Source organism: Carcharhinus amblyrhynchos, chromosome 24, assembly GCF_965287045.1.
Source record: "Carcharhinus amblyrhynchos chromosome 24, sCarAmb.v2.hapA, whole genome shotgun sequence".
Taxonomy (NCBI): Eukaryota; Metazoa; Chordata; class Chondrichthyes; order Carcharhiniformes; family Carcharhinidae; genus Carcharhinus; species Carcharhinus amblyrhynchos.
Window position 1 is genome coordinate 21,485,491 of NC_137347.1, and position 23,820 is coordinate 21,509,310.

The 23,820-nt window shown below is 41.2% G+C and overlaps 1 protein-coding gene across 2 annotated transcripts in view; it reads left to right on the forward strand.

Moving 5' to 3' along the window:
- Window positions 1-23,820, forward strand: part of tfap2e (transcription factor AP-2 epsilon) — a 79,790-nt gene that overhangs the window by 43,429 nt on the left and 12,541 nt on the right. For both annotated transcript variants that reach the window (XM_080211168.1, XM_080211169.1), the window contains exons 4-6: window positions 1,484-1,709; window positions 2,419-2,537; window positions 17,425-17,566. In XM_080211168.1, the coding sequence (XP_080067294.1) occupies window positions 1,484-1,709; window positions 2,419-2,537; window positions 17,425-17,566 (487 nt within the window). The remainder of the gene's footprint in view (window positions 1-1,483; window positions 1,710-2,418; window positions 2,538-17,424; window positions 17,567-23,820) is intronic.

Consider the following 23,820-nt stretch of genomic DNA (forward strand, 5'->3'; position numbering starts at 1 on the left):
GAACAACCCTTGATCTGTGATAACTCTGCATTGGGAAAAATTGTCATGTTGTACATCCATAATTAATGACCCTCCCCACCCTGTCCTATCCCCACCACGCGTACACACACACACACACACACACACACACACACACACACACACACACACACACACACACACACACACGCGCGCCCAAAAGAACCAATCAGTGGCTCAGTGATTGTACCCAATAAGTAGGTGCACCATACCGATCATGAAGGTGCCAGGCCAGATCTTATTTGTGTTGTGTTAGCTGGACTAGTTATTGTGACTCTGGATGGGATTTTCCAGCTCTTCCCACCGTGGTGTGTTCTTCCAGTCCTGCCATTGGTCACCCCTGGCAGCAGCTTCTCTGGCAGTGGGACCAACAAGTCACACAAAGTCGTAAACTTTGGTGGTTGATGGCAAGGTGTCTCCATCACTGGGAAGTTTGGGGAGAGAGAGTGCTGGAAAGTCCCGCCAACTACATTTGATCTCGATTGCTACTGGGAAAGGGAAGTTAACTGTGATTTCCACTTTGTTTATATTCCAACTTAGAAAACAACCAAAAGCTGAGACACAGTTTGAATAACTCTTCTAGAGCAAAACAATCCTGAATTTTAAAAAATTGACATATGAAGAATAGAACATGTACTCAAAGTGCAATGGGTTTGCTGCTCCCTCTCTTTCCCCATGACTGCAGTATATTTTCCTTTCTGCTCATGCTTCTCCTGTAGAACATTAATGGAGATTCCTGATTCAATGAAAATTCATACCCATTGTACATAGGCTAGAATTTTCAGGAAGCCCTTGTCATCTGGAGAGGCTGACAGGCTTTATTCTTTTTTCCTCCCCAGATTTAAAAAGAGCGTCACCAGTTTCAACGAAGACAGGTTGCTGGTGTCCTGCTCCCTTGAAGTCAAAACCCATTGCCGAGAAATTTTAGTTTTTTTGAAAGGAGAAATGCATCATACCTCAGGACTGTGTTCAGGACCGGAGCAAGTTGGTTTGATTCTATCTGTGTACTTTCCAGTTGTGGTCACTGGAGCAGAAATCCTGGCCACATTTCCTTCTCATTCATCCAAAGGCCCTGGGGAAAATTACAGTGCCCTGGCTGATTTAAAGCATTCTAGTTAAGGTTCTGATAAGCTATGTGTTTGCTGGTATGTATAATGAAGGGATGACTGGGGTTAGTAACCGAAACATTGGGACTCTACAATAGTTTTGGACTTGTCACATGCGTTTGCGGCTTTTGATGTGATGCACAAATATAGATTGTCCCATATGTGATTTCAGTAGAGAGTAATAATTTAATTGCAAATGACCCATGTCATTTTACTATTTGGTGGATACTTGACAAACACTCCTCATATTATGGTATGTCTCAGCAGTTTGATGTGCCCTATTATTTCTGTATTGAACACATTTAAAATGTAATGCACTATATTCTATAACGAGTTTCTTCATCTTTGCTTTATTTCAGTTCCAATGCCAATAAAAGCCAATGGTAGTTCATTTTCATCAAGCATGCACAAGGATGGCTTGATCGGAGGGGTGACGAACCCAAATGAAGTGTTCTGCTCCGTCCCAGGCCGCCTGTCACTGCTCAGCTCCACGTCCAAGTACAAAGTGACTGTGGGGGAGGTTCAGAGGCGTCTGTCACCGCCAGAGTGTCTGAACGCATCATTACTCGGAGGAGTGCTCAGGAGGTGAGTCAGGGAAGAGAATAAGTAATAGATGGGGGAGGAACTGCTGAGAGAAAATGGGTGTTGGGATCGAAGAGGAGTGAAGAGTAGTGAAAACATGGTATTGAACAGTGAGATAAAAGTAAAGTAGTATTGAGGGTAAAAGGGTGGAAAAGGGATAAATAAAGAACATAATTGAGGAACAAAAAATATTTTTGTTATTTGTTCATGGGATGTGAGCATCACTGGCTGGGCCAGCATTTATTGCCCTCCCTGAGGGCAATTAAAAGTCAACCACATTAGTGTAGATCTGGAGTCACCTGTGGTCTGACCAGGTAAGGACAATAGATTGCCTTCCCTAAAGAACAGATAGGTTTTTATGACAACCAATTCATGACCATCATTAGATTTTTACTGCTTTCAAGTTTCACCATCTGCTATGGTGGGATTTGAACTCAGGTCCATAGAGCATTATCCTGGATTCTGATCCAGCAACAATACCAACCAGCCATCTTAAAAGTGCAAACCAAGTAGTAGAATAAAGGGACAGAAACAGTGCAAAATACATCAAAATTAAATTTATTTCAAATAAGAATAAGCCAGGATAATATGTTATATATTTTGACAAAATACTGCTCAGCTTATAAGTATCTCAAACAGACAGACCAGAAATTCATGAGTTGTTACTTTTCCAGCTGTGCACAGGTTTGAAACAAGTGTCCATCTTTCTTAGGGCAAAATCGAAAAACGGAGGCAGGTCTTTGAGGGAAAAGTTGGAAAAGATTGGATTGAATTTGCCTGCAGGAAGACGCAAAGCAGCCAATGTTACCTTACTCACCTCACTTGTCGAAGGTAAGGCATTTTTCCACATCCACTCAAGGGCATCAGTATTATACACTCATCCTTAAACCTTTTGGTCCTGCATGCTGATGAATGCACATAGAGCTTAGGAAGTACTTATGCCCTTGTGAATTCATTAATTGCACATAAAAAGTCAAGCAATTAGTTTTGAGTTTTAAACTCAGGAATTTGATTCTGCAAAATCCTATGGCAATTTCCCTGGTATGCACCAAACATGTACTCAGCATATCACAAACTGTTTTATATTAATAATGGATGACAACACACAAGTATATGAAGATCCACAACATGTCTATTGAACTCATTGACCAAGCAAATGAGGTAAGGAGCTTAACTTCATTTTGTTGCCTACCAACTTTGTGACAATATCTTTAAATATAATCTGTTCCTGATGGTCAAAAATAACTTTATGTAGTAAAAAAAATTCAGATGATCTAATCATTCAAATCACGCATGTAAAAGCACAGTAAAGTTGGAATTCAGTGTTACAAACCGAATTATCTAACAATTTAAAATAAGCAACTATGAATTAGAAAGAGTTGATGTAAATATGCAGAAAGCTTTACATATTCAGGATAATGTAGGAATAGGAATAGGTCATTCAGCCCCTCAAGCCTGCTCTGTCATTCAGCTAGATGATGGCTGATCTTCTACTTCAACACCATTTTCCTGCACTAACCCCATATTCCTTGATATCATTAGTATCTCAAAATCTACCAATCTCTTTCTTGAATGTACTCCATGACTGATATTCCACATAGAAATCATAGAAACCATAGAAACTGTACAGTGCAGAAGGAGGCCTTTCGGCCCATCGCTTCTGCACCAACAACAATCCCACCCCAGGCACTATCCCCACAACCCCACATATTTAGCCTGTTGATCCTTCTAACCTACAGATCCTGGAACACTAAGGGGCAATTTAGCATAGCCATCAATCTAACCTACATGAAATGGGGTAGACAATTCTAAAGATTCATTGCCCTCTTTGTGAAGAAACTCCTCCTTATCTCAGTTGTAAATGCTTGCTCCCTATTCAGAGACTATGTCCCCTGGTTCTGGAGCCCCTCCCATCCAGGGGAAACATTCTTTCTATCTACTCTATCTACCCCCTTGAGTATTTTATAAGTTTCAATGGCATCACCTCTCATTCTTCCAGAGAATGAAGGCCAAGACTTCTCAATTTCTCCTCAAAAGACAGTCCTGTCATCCCAGGAATTAGTTGAGTTAACCTTTGCTTCACTCCCTCTATAGCAAATATATCCTTCTTTGGGTAACAGGACCAAAATTGTACACAGTACTCCAGGCGCAATCTAAACAAAGTTATATGCAAAGTTCACTCATGTATTCAAAGCCTCTTGCAGTAAAGGCCAACACACCATTTGCCATCCTAATGGCTTGTTGTACCTGCATGCTAGTTTTCATGGACATATGAACAAGAACACCCAGGTCCTTAAGGACATCAACACTTCCTCACATCCCACCATTTAAGAAATATTTTGTACTCTGTTTCCCCTACCAAAGTAGAAAACCTAATCTCACAATTTTCCTACATTATACTCCATCTGCCATGTTCTTGCCCACTCCCTAAGCCTGCCCAAATCCACTTGAAGCCTCTTTGCGTCCCCCTCAAAACTCACTTTCCCATCTAGTTTTGTGACATTTGCAAACTTGCAAGTATTACATTTAGACCCCACATTCAAATCATGGATTGAGATTGTGAACAGCTGGGGCCCAAGTACTGACCCTTGCAGTACCAATTAATCATCGCCTGCCAACCTGAGAATGGCTGTTTATTCCTACTCCCAGTTTTCTGTCCGTTAACCAATCCTCAATCCAGAGTCATGTGATGCAAGGAAATGGCTGTGTTTCTGTGAACTTTGGCACTGTGCAGCCCATAATCCTTTCATTTATCATGCTTACAAAGCTCATACTTACCTAATCCAGGAGTGAGATCTTTATATTATATCCCTGGAAGATTTCTGGTCAAGCCTTGGTGACAAAATGCTGTGAAATATTATGAAAATCGTTGACAAAAGAGATCAGTCAGGAGTAACTGGGTTGGAGCTGACTCCGCAACATGATGACTTAGTGAACAAACAGGGTCTTGATCTGGAACTCTCAGTAGCATTTCAGCCGCTGACTGCTAATATTATTAAGGTTATTGATGAGGAACTCAGTTTAGTAGTGCAGAGTATAAGTGCTCCTTCGATAGAACTGCAGAATACTGGCAAAAGGTTTGATGAAGCAGAAAGGAGAATTGTTACTATTAAAAATGCAACTTCCTTGGTTGAGGCTCACTTGAAGTTCTTGGAAATGCAGTTGCTTGGTTAGTTAGAATTCCTTGACAAGCTAGAAAACCAAGGCTTGAGGAAAATGTCTGGATTAAGGGTAAGTTCCCAGTTAAATTCTTTGACAGCTATCTACCACTTTTTCTTAATTTAGAAACAAAGGCAGGGCGCATTCGGTAGAAAGGACACATCATATCCTGTCTCTGAGGCCTAGGGACAATCAATGATCTTGGCTCATGATTATGCAATTTCATAACTTCAAGGATTATCAAAGAGTATTGGAGGCAGCTAGATGCAATGGGACCTTGCTCTTTGATGGAGCAAAGTTCTCCTTCTTTCCAGATCTCAGCGGCGATACAACAGAGACGCAAGAGATTTGATGAAGTCAGAAGACGACAAAGGCCGTTGGAGTGCAATATGCCCTACTGTTTCCTGCTACACTGAGTGCGACACTTAACAACTCCATAAAGACAACCCGCCTAAAGACACGGCTTTTGTGAACTCCTTGGAAGACAATAATTTGGAATAGCAGACTGCAATTCACTGTAAAATCCAAACTCTATCCCTTGTCATTATAACTTCTTCCTGATTCTGTGTTGGTGTTTATCATTCTGATAGCAGTGAGCTAGTAATTGAGCACTACAGTGAGTTTTTATCCTCAAGATTATCAGGGACTTCTATTTGTCCTTAATGGAATTCATTCCTCAGTGTGCTTCTTCTAGTTAAGGAATATGCTATGCGACACTAAGACTATGTAAAAATATCCTTCTTTTTTCCTTCTGTACGCTTATAATGATGGTGAATGCCTTATGGCCCCCTTTACACTGATTATGTTAAACATGAGTAGCACCACGGCTGGAGGTGGGTGAGTGTCTTAAGTCATAATGGGAGGGGTCATAATACAGGTTCTTGCCTTTTTTGTGGCATATCCTGCCTCCTCTTTTATGATGAGGAAGCCTCGTTGGAGTAATTCTGGAAGGTTTGTAGACATAAACCTACAAGACCTCACATTTGGTGAGGAAAACCCTGTTAGAATTAATGATTTCACATTTTTTATTATTATTGGTGGGGGGGATGTTTAAAGAATCATTAATTGGTTCTTGCAAAGGTACAGACAATTTTCATGTTCTAGAAAAAGACTTTATAATGTATCACTGGTACTGATGGAGACGGGGAAATGTGTTTAGGTGCACACATGAGCAGGCAAGAAAATCTTTGATGGGTAAGCCATTTTCTTTGTGTCAATATCTGATACTCCCTTGTGGAATAAGCAATGGCAAAAGCTACTTTGAAACTTTGTCCCTGGAGTGTACGGGGGATACATCATCCAACTGAAAGAAAAAAGATTTTTTCTTTCCTTAAAAAGGAGAAAGTTGACATAGCTTTGCTGCAGGAAACTCATCTAGATTCAAGGAGCAACTGAAATTTAAGTGGGATTGGGTGGGGCAGGTGATTTTTGCCTCCTTCTCGACTAGTAGCTGAGGGGTTGCAGTTTTAGTTAATAAGAATATGCTTTTTAGAGTGGAGAACTGTGTGAAGGGTAAAGGGGAAAAATATGTGATTGTTAAGGGGCTGCTGCGTGGGGAAAGCATTTTGGTAATGAATGTCTCTGGCTCCCCCAAATTATTCACCTGATTTTGTTGCTAAAATCTTTATGGATTTTGCTGAATTAACATCTACAAATTCCTCCATAGTTGAGACTTCGAATGTCATCTGAATCCTTTGATGGATAAACTTCCCATAATCAGGAATCCTCCCATTCCAACAGGCAAAGGCATTAACATCAATATGCGAGGAAGTGGGGTACTTGGATGTTTGGAGGATACTGAATCATAAAGATAAATAGTTCACCTTCTGCTCCGCTCCCCATCAATGTAGTACTAAAGTTGAATATTTTTTCTTGCTAAAAATAGCATTACACTCAGTAGTATCCTGCTCCATAGGTAGTATTGTGAACTCTGATCATTCTGCCATTTTGCCTGTCATTTTTATTCAAGGGGGTTCATCCTTGTTCTAGATCTCAGAGATTTCATGTTTTTCCGCTTATGGATTATAAACTTAACTCATATTTTAAGGCTGAATTTTATGTCTACTACTACTCAGTCAATTCTTTATCTGGAGTAAGCCCCACAATCCTGTGGGAAACCTGCAAGGCTTTTGCAAGAGGTTTGATCATTTCATATACGGCCAACAAAAAGTGTGAAATGCTGGAGCAATGTATCAGTTTGAAGTTAAATTGGCTGAAACAGAGAGAGAGTATGATAAGAATCCTAGCCAGTCAATGCTGAAAGAAATTAATGCAATCCAAATGGCACTGGACCCCTTGCTGACTTGATGCGCTGAGAGGAGTGTAAAGTTTGCCAAAGAAAAACTATGTGAGTTTGGAAATAAACCGGGTACATATTTGGCTCTTCTTACTGAGAAGAAGGTAGACTCTAAGGCTGTTTCACCTGTGTCAGATTCCAACGGTAATAGAATGATTAGGACAAAATATATTAATAAGGCATTTAAAAACTTTTATGCTGATTTATACAAAACAGATCAGTCTGAAGATGCAGTAGGAGATGTGGAGTGCTTTTATTATTCCTTTAAATTCCCAACAATTTTGAAAGACCAAAGGCCAACCTTAAATGCTCCCATTTCTAAGGGGGAAGTGTTTTTTGCCTAGACGGATCTTCAAGGTCTGGCAAGGCTCCGGGCCTGATGCCTTGGGAGTGAATTTTATCAGGAATTTAAAGATTTACTAATAGATCATCTAATTGGTATGTGTAACCATTCATTTGAAGCAGGTGACTGCCTCAGTTGCTTCAAGAAGTAAACATTTCTTTTATTTTGAAGGCAGGCCAGAGTCCTGAGGAATGTACACCCTATAGACCAAATGAATGTAGACTTGAAATCATCTAAAATACTGGTGTTGTATCTAGAAAAAATCCTGCCCTTGCTTATCCAGGATGATCAGAGTGGATTTATAAAGGGCCAGAATCATATAATAATGTTATAACAATAATTAAACATTATTCAAGTCTTCCAAAAGTAGGCGATAGAGAACTTAGTGATCTTATTAGATACGGAGAAAGCTTTTGCCTTGGTGGAGTAGAATTAATTATTTTACATGCTGCAGAAATGTGGGCTGTGGGAGGAATTTGTTAAGCGAGTACAAGTGCTTTATAAAAATCCACAAATGGCAGTTTTTACTGTAAGAATTCTCACAACACCAGGTTAAAGTCCAACAGGTTTATTTGGTAGCAAAAGCCACTAGCTTTTGGAACACTGCTCCTTCGTCAGGTAAGTGGGAGTTGTGTTCAACAACAGGGCATATAAAGACACAAACTCAATTTACAAAATAATGATTGGAATGCGAGTCTTTACAGGTAATCAAGTCTTAAAGGTACAGACAATGTGAGTGGAGTTCTTACTAACAGTTACAGAGCTGCTAATTTTACTCTTCAGCAAGCAACTAGGCAGAGTTACCCATTAGCCCTGTTATTGTTTGCAGTAGCTATTGAGCCTCTAGTAGAGGCAATTAGACATAATCCTTCTGGTATTTGGGTCATCCAGTGGAGAAAACAAGTAACATTTTGTAAGGTAGAAAAATGTCCCAAAATGATTCATAGTGGCATAAGGCAATACAGCCACTGAGTCAAAGAAAGAAAGATTGGGAGCAAGTGATCAGATTGGTTGAAGAGGCATTTTGCAAAGAGGGGGAAGCAGACAGGAGGAAATTCTGGAGCTTGGGGCTTTGGTGACTAAAAGTGTACCTGCCAAATGTGGGGCAAAAGGACAGGGAGTCAGGGGAACAGAAAGTTTGGGGGGAAGGTTTAGTGCTGAAGGAAGTTACAGAGATAGGGATGGTCAGGCCTTGAAGGTCATTAGCAATAAGACGTTTCAAAATCTTATTTAATTGCTAGTGAACAAAATGGGCAAGAGTTTTCCAGCTGTAAGTTCTGTCTCTGGGAAACTCCATTAATAAGTTTGGGATGAAGGAAATAGAAACTTTTGGGTCTAGAGGCTAAAAATGCATTATGAATCTCTCCCATTATGATAAGCAGCATCATTATAATCTTTACAGTTTGAAAGATTGCCAGAAACAAATTATTCATGCTGCCTCTCTTCCATTTCAGCAAACAAATACTGTCCTGATTCTTTGAAAATGATGAAGGATTTAACAAACATTCTTTTGTTTAAATACTTAGAGGGTGAACTCCACCTTTGTATTGCCTTTTGAAAAATCAAACCCGTTACAATGATTAATAATAACATCCTTTTGACCTGACTGGTTCAGCGTTTAGATTTGTCTTACTTAAACAGTAAATGGTGACAATGATACTTTTTGGAGAACTGGTCTGGAAAAGTTACAAATGCCCAGTTGTGTGAGTGAGCTAGACTGGTGTCAATCAAATCCTGCCACGGTTCTTTGTTAATTTAGAGGCATTGTACTGATGGACTTAATGATTGCTCCTAGTCTGCACTTATGACAACCAGCTGTCATTCACTGTCTGGATTTTGTGGTCAATAGCAAAATATCTGGTGTTGGCCACTGACCTCAAAAGAAGCTGCCCATAAAGATCCAATGATGTCTGTGAGGTGGTGTTTCCATTTGATTCCAACATCAGTTCAAGGGGATCTCTAGCAGGCAGCAACAGTGATGTCAGGAAGCAGGCTAAGCGACTAATCACATTGAAGAATTCTTACAGACAGCCAATCAGGAAGTGAAAAGCTCTGTTTGCCTTTCATAGAATCCCGACAGTGCAGAAGAAGGCCATTTGGCCCATCGAGTCTGCACTGATCACAATCCCACCCAGACCCTATTCCCCTAACTCCACACATTTACCCTGCTAATCCCCCTGATGCTAGGGTCAATTTAGCATGGCCAATTAACCTAACCCGCACATCTTTGGACTGTGGGAGAAAACTGGAGCACCCAGAGAAAACCCACGCAGACACAAGAAGAATGTGCAAATTCCACACCAACAGTGACCCGAGGCCGGAATTGAACCTGGGTCCCTGGCACTGTGAAGCAGCAGTGCTAATCACTGTGCCACCCACTTATTAATCATTTTTCAGACAGCAAAATAAAGATTGGGACGTACAGATGGTGATAAGATAGAAACTTAGCCGTCCACAAACTTTAAGGCAAATAATTTTATTATTTTAAAAATCAATTGAATTTTTTTAAACCATAATTGAAAAAATTGACATTTCACAAATATCAGATTAATTTTTCAGGGTTGGCTTTGTTGTTTTTCAGTAGTTTTGAAGTTAGTGACCTCATTCGACAAGGCACAACTTTTTCAATGATTTTTACAGTGAGGATAATAGAGCAGGATTTTCCGGCCACGCTTGCTCCAAGACCAGAAAATCCCACCTGAGGTCAATGGACCTTTGCATGATCCTGTCCTGTCCGCTACATTTCCCGTGGCGGGTGAGATGGAAAATTTCCGTAGTGGGCGAGATAGAAAATTCTCCCCATAGTGTAAAAATGAGAATTCATATCAATACAAGTAATTTCAGAAGAGTTCCATCTGTGGAATGTTCAATCTGGAGGATCAGGGAATTACTAGCAGAACCTTCTGGACTTCTGCATTCGACCATGTCTGTGCAATTCCAGAAGGTGTCACTTAGACAGAGTATAGAGGGTTCATTACGTGCGTTCATTTTGACACATCCATCCATTTTTTCAGGACGCTCTTGATAAATGTTTCTATTTAATGGTGAGACAAGAATCTAGCCAGTGCTTTATACTGTTGGGCAAAATCACTGGGTGACAATATGGTTATCAGTTAATAAGCTCCTTTTGCATAGAACTAATCGCTATTGATCAGACACTTGTTCAGTATCAGTTGGGAAGGGATCTGCCCAGTATAAGGATGAGCTATGCAGGCCAGGGGCTGGATTGCCCCTGCAAGCTTTTACCAGTCCATCAGGTCGAAAAGTGAGTTGAAAGCCTGCACTTTAGGAAACAGCTACAAGTTATGATCGCCCCAGAGTAAGGCAGCGGGTGGACTTACAGTCCAATTGAGGATGGTGGGCAGGCCATTCAAAAATGTTTCAGCTGGAAAGAAGCAGCAGGTGATTATGGAATTTAAATAAGGGCAGCTAGGGCATGTCGAATTGGAGGACCCACCCTCTCTCCAACATCCCCAATCAACCATTAACTAGGATGCCACCTCCAGTTAGCCTGGTCCAGGAGCAGAATGGACCTGGGGAACAGGTTACAGGCCAGTAATGCTTTTTTTAGTGCTCACTTTGCTCCCCATCCTTGCTCTAGAGGAATTTAAAATCAATTCCTCGGAGTGTGGGTGGGTATTTGTTCTGCAGTACTTGGGGCACTTTTTTAACCTATCTGCTGGACAGGAAAGGAGCTGATTTGACTGAGCACTCTCAGTTGTACAAACAAAGAACAACACAGCACGGGAAACAGGCCCTTCGGCCCAACGAGCCCGCGCCGCCTTCCCATTGTCTCAGTGACCTATTCATGATTTTAGTCTACGCCTAATGTGCGAGGATCAGGGAGGTCCAATATAGGGACAATTTGTTACCCAATCAATCAGCCTAAAGTCAAGGGAAGGTGAACTAGGTGGGCAGTTTGAAGGGATGGTCAACTTGAACCTTGCCCATTTTCTGTTAGGCAACTTAGATTAAAAGTAAAATTAGTGCTGGGGAAACTCACTCCCAGTGTCCTTAGAGTTCACAGAACTGGGAGGTCAAATGCAGAGAAATGAGTTAAATTTCTCCTCCCGTAAACTTATTTCTAGTCAACATTGAATCCCACTGTCACTACTGGATCTGGAATTACATTGAAGTAATCGTTTCTGCTCCTAAAGCCATTTTATAGGCACCAAAGTAATACTAAACCTAAAACAACACAGGGTGTTATGACTGGCGTGATTTGAAAGTAATGTGAACACTACAATCCAGGAGGAGAAATCAGGTCATTTTGGAGGCAAATCTAATTATCTGCCTGATTAGCCAGAGTTTGTACAAGGAAATGAAGAACTGTTTCTAAAAGGAAATTGCTAACATTTGATAAATAATAAACAATTGATTTATAGATGATCTGTTTGTTTTCTCAATCTTAGACTTTGAAGAGGGCTAATCTACTCGGTATTTTTATATTGTATTGAAGTTTCTGAATTGTAATCCATGTGATTCCAAACAATATGGCTAAAAACCCTCTATATTTACATGCAACACACACACACACACACACACACACACACACACACACACACACACACACACACACACACACACACACACACACACACACCGACATTCATGCACACTCACACACAGTAATAGACAGTTATGTATGTATACCTGTACAGTCTTGGGCTGTTTATTTTTCACTCACTCAAGCTCATTCTGTGCAGTAATGGCATTATTTGACATTAGAAATGATCATAGAAACTCTACAGTGCAGAAGGAGGCCACTCAGCCCATCATGTCTGCACTGACAACAATCCCACTCAGGCTCTATCCCTGCAGTCCCAGATACTTACCCCACTAATCCCTCTAACCAACACATCCCAGGACACTAAGGGGTGATTTAGCACCTAACTTGCACATCTTTGGACTGTGGGAGGAAACCAGAATACCCGGAGGAAACCCACGCAGACAGGGGGAGAACGTGCAAACTCCACATAGACAGTGACCCAAGCCGGGAATTGAATCCAGATCTCTGGTGCTGTGAGGCAACAGTGCTAACCACTGTGCCACCCACCATTTTTTGATACCTATCCATCATCCCCAGAGTAAAATCTTAATCTTTGTTTACAATTTCCCTTTTATGTCATCCCACAGTCCCCAGTATTTCCACTGTTAAACCTTCTGCTGCCTGATCTCCCAATGTGCTCACCGCTCTTCCAACCTTGACCTATGCATCCCCCCTTCCTCTAATTCACTATCACTGACAGTCCTTTGTAACTATGGTCCTGTGTGCTCTATAGCCTCTCCCTGCTACTTCTTACCTGACTTTCAAAAATCTCTTCAAAACTTACTTCATCAACCATTCATATTGTCACCTTCACTAAATGTTCCACTATTGCTCTGCATCATTTACAAAACTTTATCAGATATTATTTAGACTGCTACTTGAGTATTGTGTTCAGTTCTGGCCACCTCAAGGGTGTAATTGCATTAGAAAAAGTATGGAGGAAATTTACAAGGATGTTGTCAGGATTGCAAAATTGCCCCTATAAAGAAAGATTGGATAGGTTGGGCTTGTTCTTCTGGGAACAGACAAGAATGAGGGGACTTGAATAAAATGATGAAGAACCTGGATAGAGTTGATAGGAAGGGCCTATTCACTTTAGCTGAGAGGTCAGTGACCAGGGGATGTTTAAAGTGATTGGGAGAATGATGATAGGGGAGATTTTGAGGAAAGTTCTTTACACCCAGAGAGAGGTCTGGAATTCACTACCTCAAGTGCGGTAATGTGAAGGACTACTGACCCAATGCCGGAAAGTGGGATTAGGCTGGTTGGCTTGTTTCTCGGCCAGTACAGATATGATGGGCCAAGTGGCCTCTTTCTTTGCTGCAAACCTTCTACTCTATTAAGCAGCTTGAAATTGTTTATTTTTTAATCGTATAATTGCAAAATGATTTCTCCTCTTCTTGCTCAATGTTTGTTACAGAGTTCCCTGTTTCTTAATTCGTTATTGCTCTCTTCAACAAGCATCTGTCTTTCATTATTTGCAGTCCGTTATCATTTTCTCTCATTGTTACCTTCTTCCTGGTGCTCCTCCTTGTTTCTCCATTCTGTCATCAATGTCTCTCTCTATTCCCATGTCTCTTAATCATTTTCTTTATCATTTCAATACAGCCTCAGTTCTTTAAAAGGATGAGTATTTGTGCCTTCTTTTGTAACTCATTCATGGGATGTGAGAATTGCTACTTGCTCTTAAGAAGGTGGTGGTTCACTATGTTTTGAACTGCTGTAATCCATGTGGTGAAGGAGTAGTGATATAGTCTCAGGATGAGTGACTTGGAGTGGAGTTTCCAGATGGTGGTGCTCCCATTCTACTAGATGGAAAAGGCTGCAGGTTTGGATTTTCTGTTGGGGTTCCCTTGATGAGTCCCTTATTTGTTGGTTACTTGTTTATATTTATTCTCTCATTTTTGATAAGAAATTGTATTTATAATTAATCCTCTATCATTTCTATCTGCAGCAGAGTCCTACTATCCTGTTTTGGTTCACCTTAAATAAACCTCTGGAGAAACCATTACATCCAGTTAGTCTGTTTTTGGCATTTGCCATGCAAACATTTTCTCATTGTCAGTGTAATGTGAGTGTCACTGTGACCTACTTGGTAGCTTGCCTCTGACTCATAGAATTGTGGGACTTGCAGCAAACAAAATCAGGACTAACACTCCGAGATCAAGGGCAGAATCAAGCCCAAGATCAGGTATAGAATCATAGAATCTCTACAATTCAGAAGTGGGCCATTTGGCACATCTAGTCAGCACTGACTTTCTGACAGAGCAGCCCACCCTCCCCCACCCTATCCCCATAACCCAGCATTTACCCCATTAATTTCCTTAACCTATACATCTTGGGACACTGCGGGGCAATTTAGCATGGTCAATCCACTTAACTTGTACATCTTTGGACTATAATGCCTGTTGTTGTCAGTTTGCATCTGGTATATCTCTCTTATGGGGGCCATGAATTGGATTCAATTTAAATTTGATTTGGTTTTTCAAGCAAGCAAGGAGATGGACTTGCCCCATCTACTCTATGCATTGGCTTTATAATATTGAGAAAGAAATAACAATTATATAAAAAAATCCGATATCTGCTCTTTCAATTGCATGTAAAAGATCACATGGTACTATTCTGAGGAAAAGCAGTAGTGTCATTCCTGATGTCCTGGCCAATATTTTTCCCTCAATCCATTCTACAAAAACTTTACTGCTTGTGTGAGCTTGCTGTGTAGAAGTTGATTGCTACATTTCCCATATTACAATTGTGACTACACTTGTAAAAAAAAGTACACTGTTGGCTGTAAAGCACTTTGGGATGTCCCCTGGTTATGAAACCCAATATATAAATACAAATCCTTTTTTTTATTGAGTTAATTTTATATTTGAATGGCTGTGGAATGGTAGGGTTCAGTAATTCCGGTCACCTGTTTAGTCATTGATCATATTAAGTGCTATAAGTTCCAGTTTATATTTTTTCCAGTACAGATAATTTCCTTTGCTGAATATTTATTGTTGAGCCATCGGTAAGATGGGGCAATGTGACCAACTACTTTATCACAGAGCATTGAAATATATTTGTAGTAACATGCAGAAGTCAGGTGGATGACTTTAATGTATTTTTCTATACATTTTCAGTATTTTTCTTCAGCAGTTGGTCTTCTTTAGCCCAGGAGAGAAACTCCAACATGGGATTTGCATTACTGGACATTTTGACTTTGTATAAATTGGGGATATTCTGATCCAGAGCGAAGAATACTTTGAAAGATTTATCATGAAACAAGAATCTGAAAAATGACAAATTAGGAAACAGATGATATTAATAGTAAAACGACTGGTGGATTGCTCACAGCTAAAACTTAATAGAAATGTAGAAACAATTTGGAGGCACTGAACCCTTTCATGTGTGTCTTCACCATTGGAATTTCTTTTCAATTCATAATTAAAAGACAATAGACATATGTAAATAGTTCTAGGGGATAACAACTGAAGGATGTAAGAAGGGAAATGAAAGAGAAATCTCATCACTGAAGTGCAGCAGCAGAAAACAAAATAGCAAAAGATAAGTCCTGGAGTTTTTAATTTTTTTCCTTGAAATGTTTTTGATTTCTAGATTTCAAAGATGTGCAGGTTAGGTGGATTGTCCATGCTAAATTGCCTCTCTGTTTCCCAAGACATGTAGGTTATTGGGATTTGCGGGGTAAATATGTGGGGTTACGGGGACAGGGCAGGGTGGTGGACCTGGGTAAGATGCTCTGTCGGATGTTGGTGCGGACTTGTTGGGCTGAATGGCCTCTTTCTGCACTGTAGGGATTCTATGATTCTACACTATGTAAATAAGCTCCAGCTCCTGATGTCCTAATGCTTTCAGTTGACTAGAGATCAAGATAAATTTGTTGGATGATGAACTATGAACCTTTTCCATTTTATTTCAGTTACAGGTTGTATCACGTGTTATACAAATTCATTTTTGTCTTCAGAAGATCACAGAATCAGACTGCTAGACTTTGACAGGTGCTAATGGCCAAACAAATTTACTAAGCAGTAAAACAAACAGTATCAGTAGAACAACATATATGTTTATAGCAATGGTTAAGCCCGGCAAGCACCTCATGTATCAGAAATAATAAAGTGTTTATAACTACTGTGCATAATAACTACGATCTACAAAGTATTCTAACATATATAGTCCTTCTCCTTTCCTCACAGACAGAAGGTATGTCTTCATGATCCCTCTATGGCAGATTTGAAAAGAAAGCCTGATTAATTCCTCTGCAAATTTAAATAAATGCTTGTTTTTTTTTAATAGTTGCAAATCAAGCACAGATTTGAACAAATCCCTGAAATAATGATGTTTCAATTGAATGACTTGCATAGATATTTGCTTCGACAAATTAATTGCAGCAGTTGCATCAGGTTAAGTTTGAACATGATTTCTCTGAGTTAAGCTGACTTTTAGCCTTTTCTATTGCTCAGGCAGAATTACAGAATTTTGCCAAGCTAAACCCACATCTGGGATTCACACACTGGCTCTCCCATCTGATAATCCAACAAGCACCATTGTAACTAAAAGGCTCTGTTGAACTTTCTTGTTCATAATGACAATGAAAATATACAGAGCTCTGGAGAGTGGTGGCTCACATGTCTACTATCAATGTAGAAGAACAGTGGAACAAACTGAGCATAATCCAAAGTGCAGAAAGTATGAGTTGGAGGATTTGCAGAAGTGTGGAATAAGGTCATTGAGGAATTTGTAAACAAGCAAGAGAATTTTGAAACAAATGTATTAGAAGATGAGGGACATGTCTAAGTTGACTAAAGCAGAGCAATGGCTGTGTGGGACATAACACATGCTAGAATGTAGCTGCAGATATCTGAAAGGATTGGAGTATATGGTGGTGATCCATATATTGGTTAGGAGAAGGTTGGAGAAGTTTAGCCTAGAGGTGTCAAAGGCTTGAATTAGAGGTTAGGAGCAGTGGCGGTGAAGTATGACTGCCTTAATATTGTAAAAGGTAAAGTCACCATTGTCCCAGATGACCCTAGGCTCATATCCCCTTGAAGAGGAAAGCTGACTGGTGACAATTTAACCTGAGCATCACAAGACCTCAGGCAAGGTTGAGAAGCTGGGCCTTCATGAATAACCTCAGCCAGCACAGTACTTGAACCCACACTGTTGGTGTCACTCTGTATCATGAACTGGCTGGCTGACCAAATGAGCTAAACTGACTTTCCATCTGAATGTTAGACTGTATGGCTTGAAATTCAGCTCAATGCCATACCAACATTAGTGAATAGCCAGTGGGAGCAATTAACTGTTACATTTCATATCGTCTGATACTAAATGACCAGATTGACTTTCTTTTCTGCTTTGCTTCCTGTAGGAGAGGCTGTGCACTTGGCCCGGGATTTTGGGTACGTTTGTGAGACCGAATTCCCTGCAAAGGCAACAGCAGAGTTCCTGACCCGACAACATTCAGACCCAACTGAGCTCCATGCTCGAAAAAATATGCTGCTTGCCACCAAGTGAGTACAGCACTAGAATTGTAGTGTATACCTTTCTCCAGTCAAAAATATATTAATGTACATTTAATTTTGGCAGCTTTGGTTGTTCAAACAGGAGACTTTTTGGACAACATTTGGAGTTGTCAGAATACAGCAAGAACATTAAAAAAAGGAGGAGGAATAGGTCATATCGTCCCTTGAGCTCCACCATTCATTAAACTCATGGCCAATCTCCCCGCTCAACTTCACTTTCCCACTGTATCTCCATAATCAGTGATTTTCATCTTCAAGTCAAAATTCTATGGATGTCTAAAGCCAAAAACTCCAATATTGAATTATGGAAATGGAATTCTTGATTTCCTTCTTTAAGACCAATGTCCGATAAATGTCTAAGGCCAACAGTCATTGAGTCATAGAGGTTTACAGCTTGGAAACAGCCCTTCAACCCAACTTGTCCATGCCATCCAGTTTTTATGACTAAGCTAGTCCCAATTGCCTGCATTTGGCCCATATCTCTCTATACCCATCTTGCCCATATAACTGTCTAAATGCTTTTTAAAAGACAAAATTGTACCTGCCTCTACTACTGCCTCTGGCAGCTTGTTCCAGACACTCACTACCCTCTGAATGAAAAAGTTGCCCCTCTGGATGCTTTTGCATCTCTCCCCTCTCACCTTAACCCTATGCCCTATAGTTTTAGGCTCCCCTACCTTTGAGAAAAGATGTTGACTATCTAGCTGATCTGGAGGCCCTCATTATTTTGTAGACCTTTATTAGATCACCCCTCCACCTCCTACTTCCCAGGGAAAATTGTCCCAGTCTATCCAGCCTCTCCTTATAACTCAAACCATCAAGTCTCATGGATGAATTACAGAAAAGGAAGGATTCCAATGCATATACTTATATTCTTGGCCCCCAGATTAATTGAGAAGTCATAAGATTCTTGCCTCTATGTAGAAATTTAATTGGTAGACTTAAATGTAGTCAACCTCGAGGTCTCTGCGGATATAGTTTATGTTGAAATGGTGATATTGAGTTTGAGTTTCATCCCAGGATTTGTGCAACACCGCTAGAATGAGAATTGTATCCAGGCTGTTTGTTTGGAATTGCGGCCCCCAGTCTGATAGGATTCTACTACTCTAATCAATACTCTTTACAGTTAATAGCGATAACCCTGACAGTCTGCAGATACTTCCACAATGGAATACGGTACTTTGAGCTGATTGAAGCACTTAGTTACTAGTTCCTTCAGTCTCTTATTCCAGTACATAATTAACTGGAAGATACGGGACAACCACAATGCTGATAAAGGTCTCTCAGCTGTCAGACAAGGCAACTGTAAAAGACAAAAATATGGTTTTTTGTTTAGCTGGACCACACTAATTAAAAATCATCCGGAAAATCAAATGTGCGAAACTTGATGTCCAAAAAGCGAAGCATCCAAAGTGAAATAAATAACATAGGACCATGAATGACCACACTTTGAAGAGTTAGATTGTCCAGAATCATGGGTGGGATTTTCCAGCCATGTTCACCCGAAAGCCAGAAAATCCCACCCGAGGTCAACGGACCTTTGCATAGTCCGTGTCCCGCCCTCTGCAATTTCCATGGCGGACAGGGTGGGAAAATTCCAACCTTGAAATCATTCATGGCACAGTGGAATGCCATTTGGCTCATCAAATCTTTGCCAGCTCTCCATGGAGTATTCCAATCCACTGCACCATCCTTGTAGATCTGAAGGTTTATGTCCTTCAAGTGCCCATCCAATTTCCTTTTGAAATCATTGATCTTCTCTGCTTCTGCCACCCTCAAGGGCAGTGAGTTCCAGGTTTGGAAAAACATTCTTTTTCACATTCTTTGAAAATGTAATTAAGAGAAGAATGTGTAGGAGTTTTCTCATTGTCTATATTAAATACCACTAAATAACATTGAGATTAAAATGTAGCAGCCTTAAATATGCTTCTGATTGTATGGCGCAACAATGGCTTCTGACATGTGCAAGCATGTTGTCAGCTTTTCAGTGGATCTTGTTTAAATTTGGCATTCAGAATTTGCCATTGCTGCAAAAAATACACTGCTCTCCATTTATATGGTGACTTCTTAGCTGTTTTTGAAAATGCAGTATGGTTGCTTTTTCTTTCTCATTGCTACTATCAACGTCTCACTCTCAAGAACCAAATGTTTGTGCAAGCTCATCAGATCACACATTACCGTAAAAAAAGGGGACAATATAGCCCTTAAATGGACATTGCTTTTGGCTTCTTGGTGCTAATTTTAAAGGTTTCTGGCTGCTCAAAAACCAATGGCCATGGATTGTGATTCATGCTTATTTAAAGGTATGGTTCCCTGTGAATGCATTTGTGTTGCTGCATGGGATAGTAGCAGTTCCCCAAGCCGTGGTGTTGGCACTAATGCAATTCACGTGAGAGGAATTGGAAAGAGGGAAACCCAGTGGTGCCAGATGATAGGCAGAGATCATGTGAATTGCAGAAATGAAGAGTGTTGGGTGAGAAGAGATGGAGGGTGCAGGCTTGACTATGAAGTTATTTTTTAATCCAAGTGACATGGAGTGGGTGCATTGCGTGGGGAGAAGAAATGTCTACGTCTGGTAGGCAGACAATTGTCAATGTCTCAAAAGAGGCTGATGTGAATGAATTCAACAGTGGAGCTTGTGGTTGCTTCCCTCAACTGCATCCAAAGAATACATTTGCTAGATAGTCTTATCACTGACAAAGGCCTCCATCACTAAGTGTATAGGAATAACAGCCATTTTCAACAAGTCTTAAAGCAATGGCTCTATTTTTGCTCAAAAGGCAGTAAGCAAAGACCTTTCTTGACAATCTGAGCCTGTCCCTTGAGACAGTTATCACCGGAACAGCAGCTTTCGAATCAGTAGCAACAGGTTTGTTTGGGACAAATTGCCCCTGAATTGCACTCAGCACAGTTGGAGGAAATCTGAGTGCAGGGGTCCCTGACATTCATCTGTATCAAATTAACATTGTTGTAACCTTTGCAGGCACAGTTAGAAGCAGTCATCAAATTAAACATACAGGAAATTCTTGTGCAATCTTTTCAGGGGTAGAAGGGATTATTGCCCATTGCATCTTGCATTGTGCCTATATTTAAATGCTATTTGGGAGCAAGCCAAATCACTCCCCCAGAAGTGATTTTTTTTGTGGGGAGGGAAGTGATTAATTGCACTATCAGCTTTGAGGTGGTGAAGATTGTGGTTAGACATTTTTTACAGGATTAAAATTAAATGAGTAAAAGGTGGGCGATCTTCATAACAGTTGTTAGTTAAACCCCTCAATCTCAGCTACAATGGCAATGGTTGCGCTACAATTGACTTTGGTGTTGTTTTTAAGCACATTTAAAAAACAGATGTAGGCAGTAGGGAATCTTCATTTGTGCAGCATCTTTTCCGCTGTTGATATAATTAAATAAATGGCATGTGGGCCATACAAATACTTAGCATTTTACCGTCGCACCTGTTTTCGGGCGCAAAAATGTGGTAAAGTCGGGCGTGAGGTCATTAATGCAATCTGCACCCACGTCCGTGCAGATGCCACTTTCCTAAGGCCTGAAAATGGCCACGTTCCGATTTGTGCCCAAAATGGGCGCAACGGTGAATTAAATGTATTTGCATGCATAAATTGAATTAATGAACTGCCTGCCCAACTTTATCAGCATTTCCCCTTTTATCATCACGTTCATGCGTTCAGATTCGGTGTAAAACAGACATGCTCGGCAAAGGTCTGTTTCAGGTGCTCCAGCTTCTGGAGAGGTAAGTTCAGAGCTTCCAGCGGCTCTCTGACTCAGATCAGTGGCAGGAGGGTAGGGAGGTGGGTGAGATCATTCTCTGGTGAGGGGTGGGGAACGGGAGAAGGGAGGCTCAATCATTTTCTGGTGGGGGGGAGGCAGGTCAGATGTATCTCTGGTGGATGGGGGTGAGGGAGGAGGGAGGCCAGTTCGTTGTCTGGTTGGGGTGGGGGGGGTGGGGGGGGGGGGTTAGCGGGGGTGGGGGGGGGGAAGAGTGTTGTCTGATGGGGAGGCGGGGCGGGCCCGATCGTTGTCTGCTTTGGTGGGGTGGAGGGGGTCCAATCTTTCTCTGGTGGGAGCAGGGAGGAGGAGGTGGGTCAGATGTATCTCTGGTGGGGAGGAGGGAGGGGTGAGGAGGGAGGAGGGAGGCCAGATCGTTGTCTGGGGATGGTGGGGGAAGTGTGGGGGGTTGGCCCAATCATTCTCTGCAGGTGGGAGGCCCGATCATGCTCTGATGGGGGGAGGAAAATGGGGGAGTTAATTCTATCCCATCACATTTCTAATTCTGATCATTCCTGTTATAAATGGCTACTTAGATTATATTTCACTTGTCATGAATGTTGTTTTTTTTCCCCTACACCAGCATGTTCAGAACAAGTAGAAATTATCTTATTACCATTTCCTAAATGATCTTCTAAACTTGGAAATGCAGCTCTTAGAATTTACTGCAAGTTGGCTGTTGCTAAACACAATTGCAAAGATTGTTGAATCAAACAATGGTTATTTGTACACACACCTATCAGTTTCATTACACAACTTCAGTAAAGGCCTGGATATGTACCTGGGTGGATTTTGCAAGTACAGGCAGCAGAGAGAAGGGATTCCTCAGCTATAACAGTGCACGTGCACTTAATTAATGAAACTGTCAAAGTACTCGGCTGTGAGTGTGTGAAATATACTGGGAGGGAGGCCAGATGGACCTCTGGTAGGTGGGGAGTGGCGGGGGGCAGGGACAGTGGGGTCTGCTGCCACTCTACGGGCAATCAGTGGGGGGGAGTTGGGGGCAGAGGGTCGAGATTGGTCTGGTTTAGTGGGTGGGGAAATGGGTGGATAAGGGGAAAAGTTTTGTTGCAACGGTGGAGAGGACTTCTGTAGGGACCATCACTCCCTGGCCGCTTTATCTGCTTTTTGCGGCCCAGGAGCGATGTGACACTGGCGTGATTTTCAATTTTTTTTCTAACTGCGCATGCGCAATTCAGAGCTCTAATCGTTTCAGGTACATTAAGCCTCACCCACAGCACAATTCAGACCCACGATTTTTTTTCAGGCTAAGTGCTTATGGGGGTACCTGAGAACAGGCTTAAAAGTCAGATCTGAATTGCGCGCAGATCCAGCACTTAGAATGATAATGGTAAAATTGGGCCCTTAGAGTCACAGAATCATAGAGCTTTACAGCATGGAAACAGACCCTTTGACCCAACTTGTCCATGCCACCTTTTTCTTACCGCTAAGCTAGTCCCAATTGCCTGTGTTTGCTCCATATCCCTCTATATCCATCTTACACTGTAACTCTTTAAATGCTTTTTAAAAGACAAAATTGTACTTGCTTCTACCACTACCTCTGGCAGTTCATTCCAGCCACTCACCAGCCTCTGTGTGAAAAAAATTGCCCCTCTGGATCTTTTTGTATCTCTCCCCTCTCACCCTAAATCTATGCTCTCTGGTTTTAGATTCCCCTACCTTTGGGGAAAGATATTGACTATCTAGCTGATCTATGCCCTTCATTATTTTATAGACCTCTACAAGGTCACCCCTAAGCCTTCTATGCTTGCAGAAAAAAAGTCTTGGTCTATCCAGCCTCTCTTATAACTCAAACCATCAAATCCCGGTAGCATCCTCGTAAATCCTTTCTGCACTCTTTCCAGTTTATTAATTTTTTTAAAAAATAGGGTGACCAGAACAGTACACAGTATTCCAAGGACTAAAAGAGAAAATGCTGGAGGATCTCAGCAGGTCTGGCAGCATCTGTAGGAGAGAAAAGAACTGACATTTCGAGTCCAGATGATCCTTTGTCAAAGCTAGCCCGCTTTGACAAAGGGTCATCGGAACTCAAAACATCAGCTCTTTTCTCTCCTTACAGATGCTGCCAGATCTGCTGAGATCCTTCAGCATTTTCTCTTCTAATTTCAGATTCCAGCATCCGCAGTAATTTGCTTTTATGTACTATTCCAAGTGCAGCCTTACTAATGTCTTGTACAACTTTAAGAAGATGTCCCAACTTCAATCTTCTGACCAATGAAACCAAGCATGCTGAATGCTTTCTTCACCACTCTGTCCACCTGTGACTCCACTTCCAAGGAGCTATGGACCTGTACCCTAGATCTCTTTGTTCTATAATTCTCCCCAACGTCCTACCATTAACTGAGTAAGTCCTGTCCTGGTTCGATCTACCAAAATGCATCACCTTGCATTTGTCTAAATCAAATTCCATCTGCCATTCATCAACCCACTAGCCC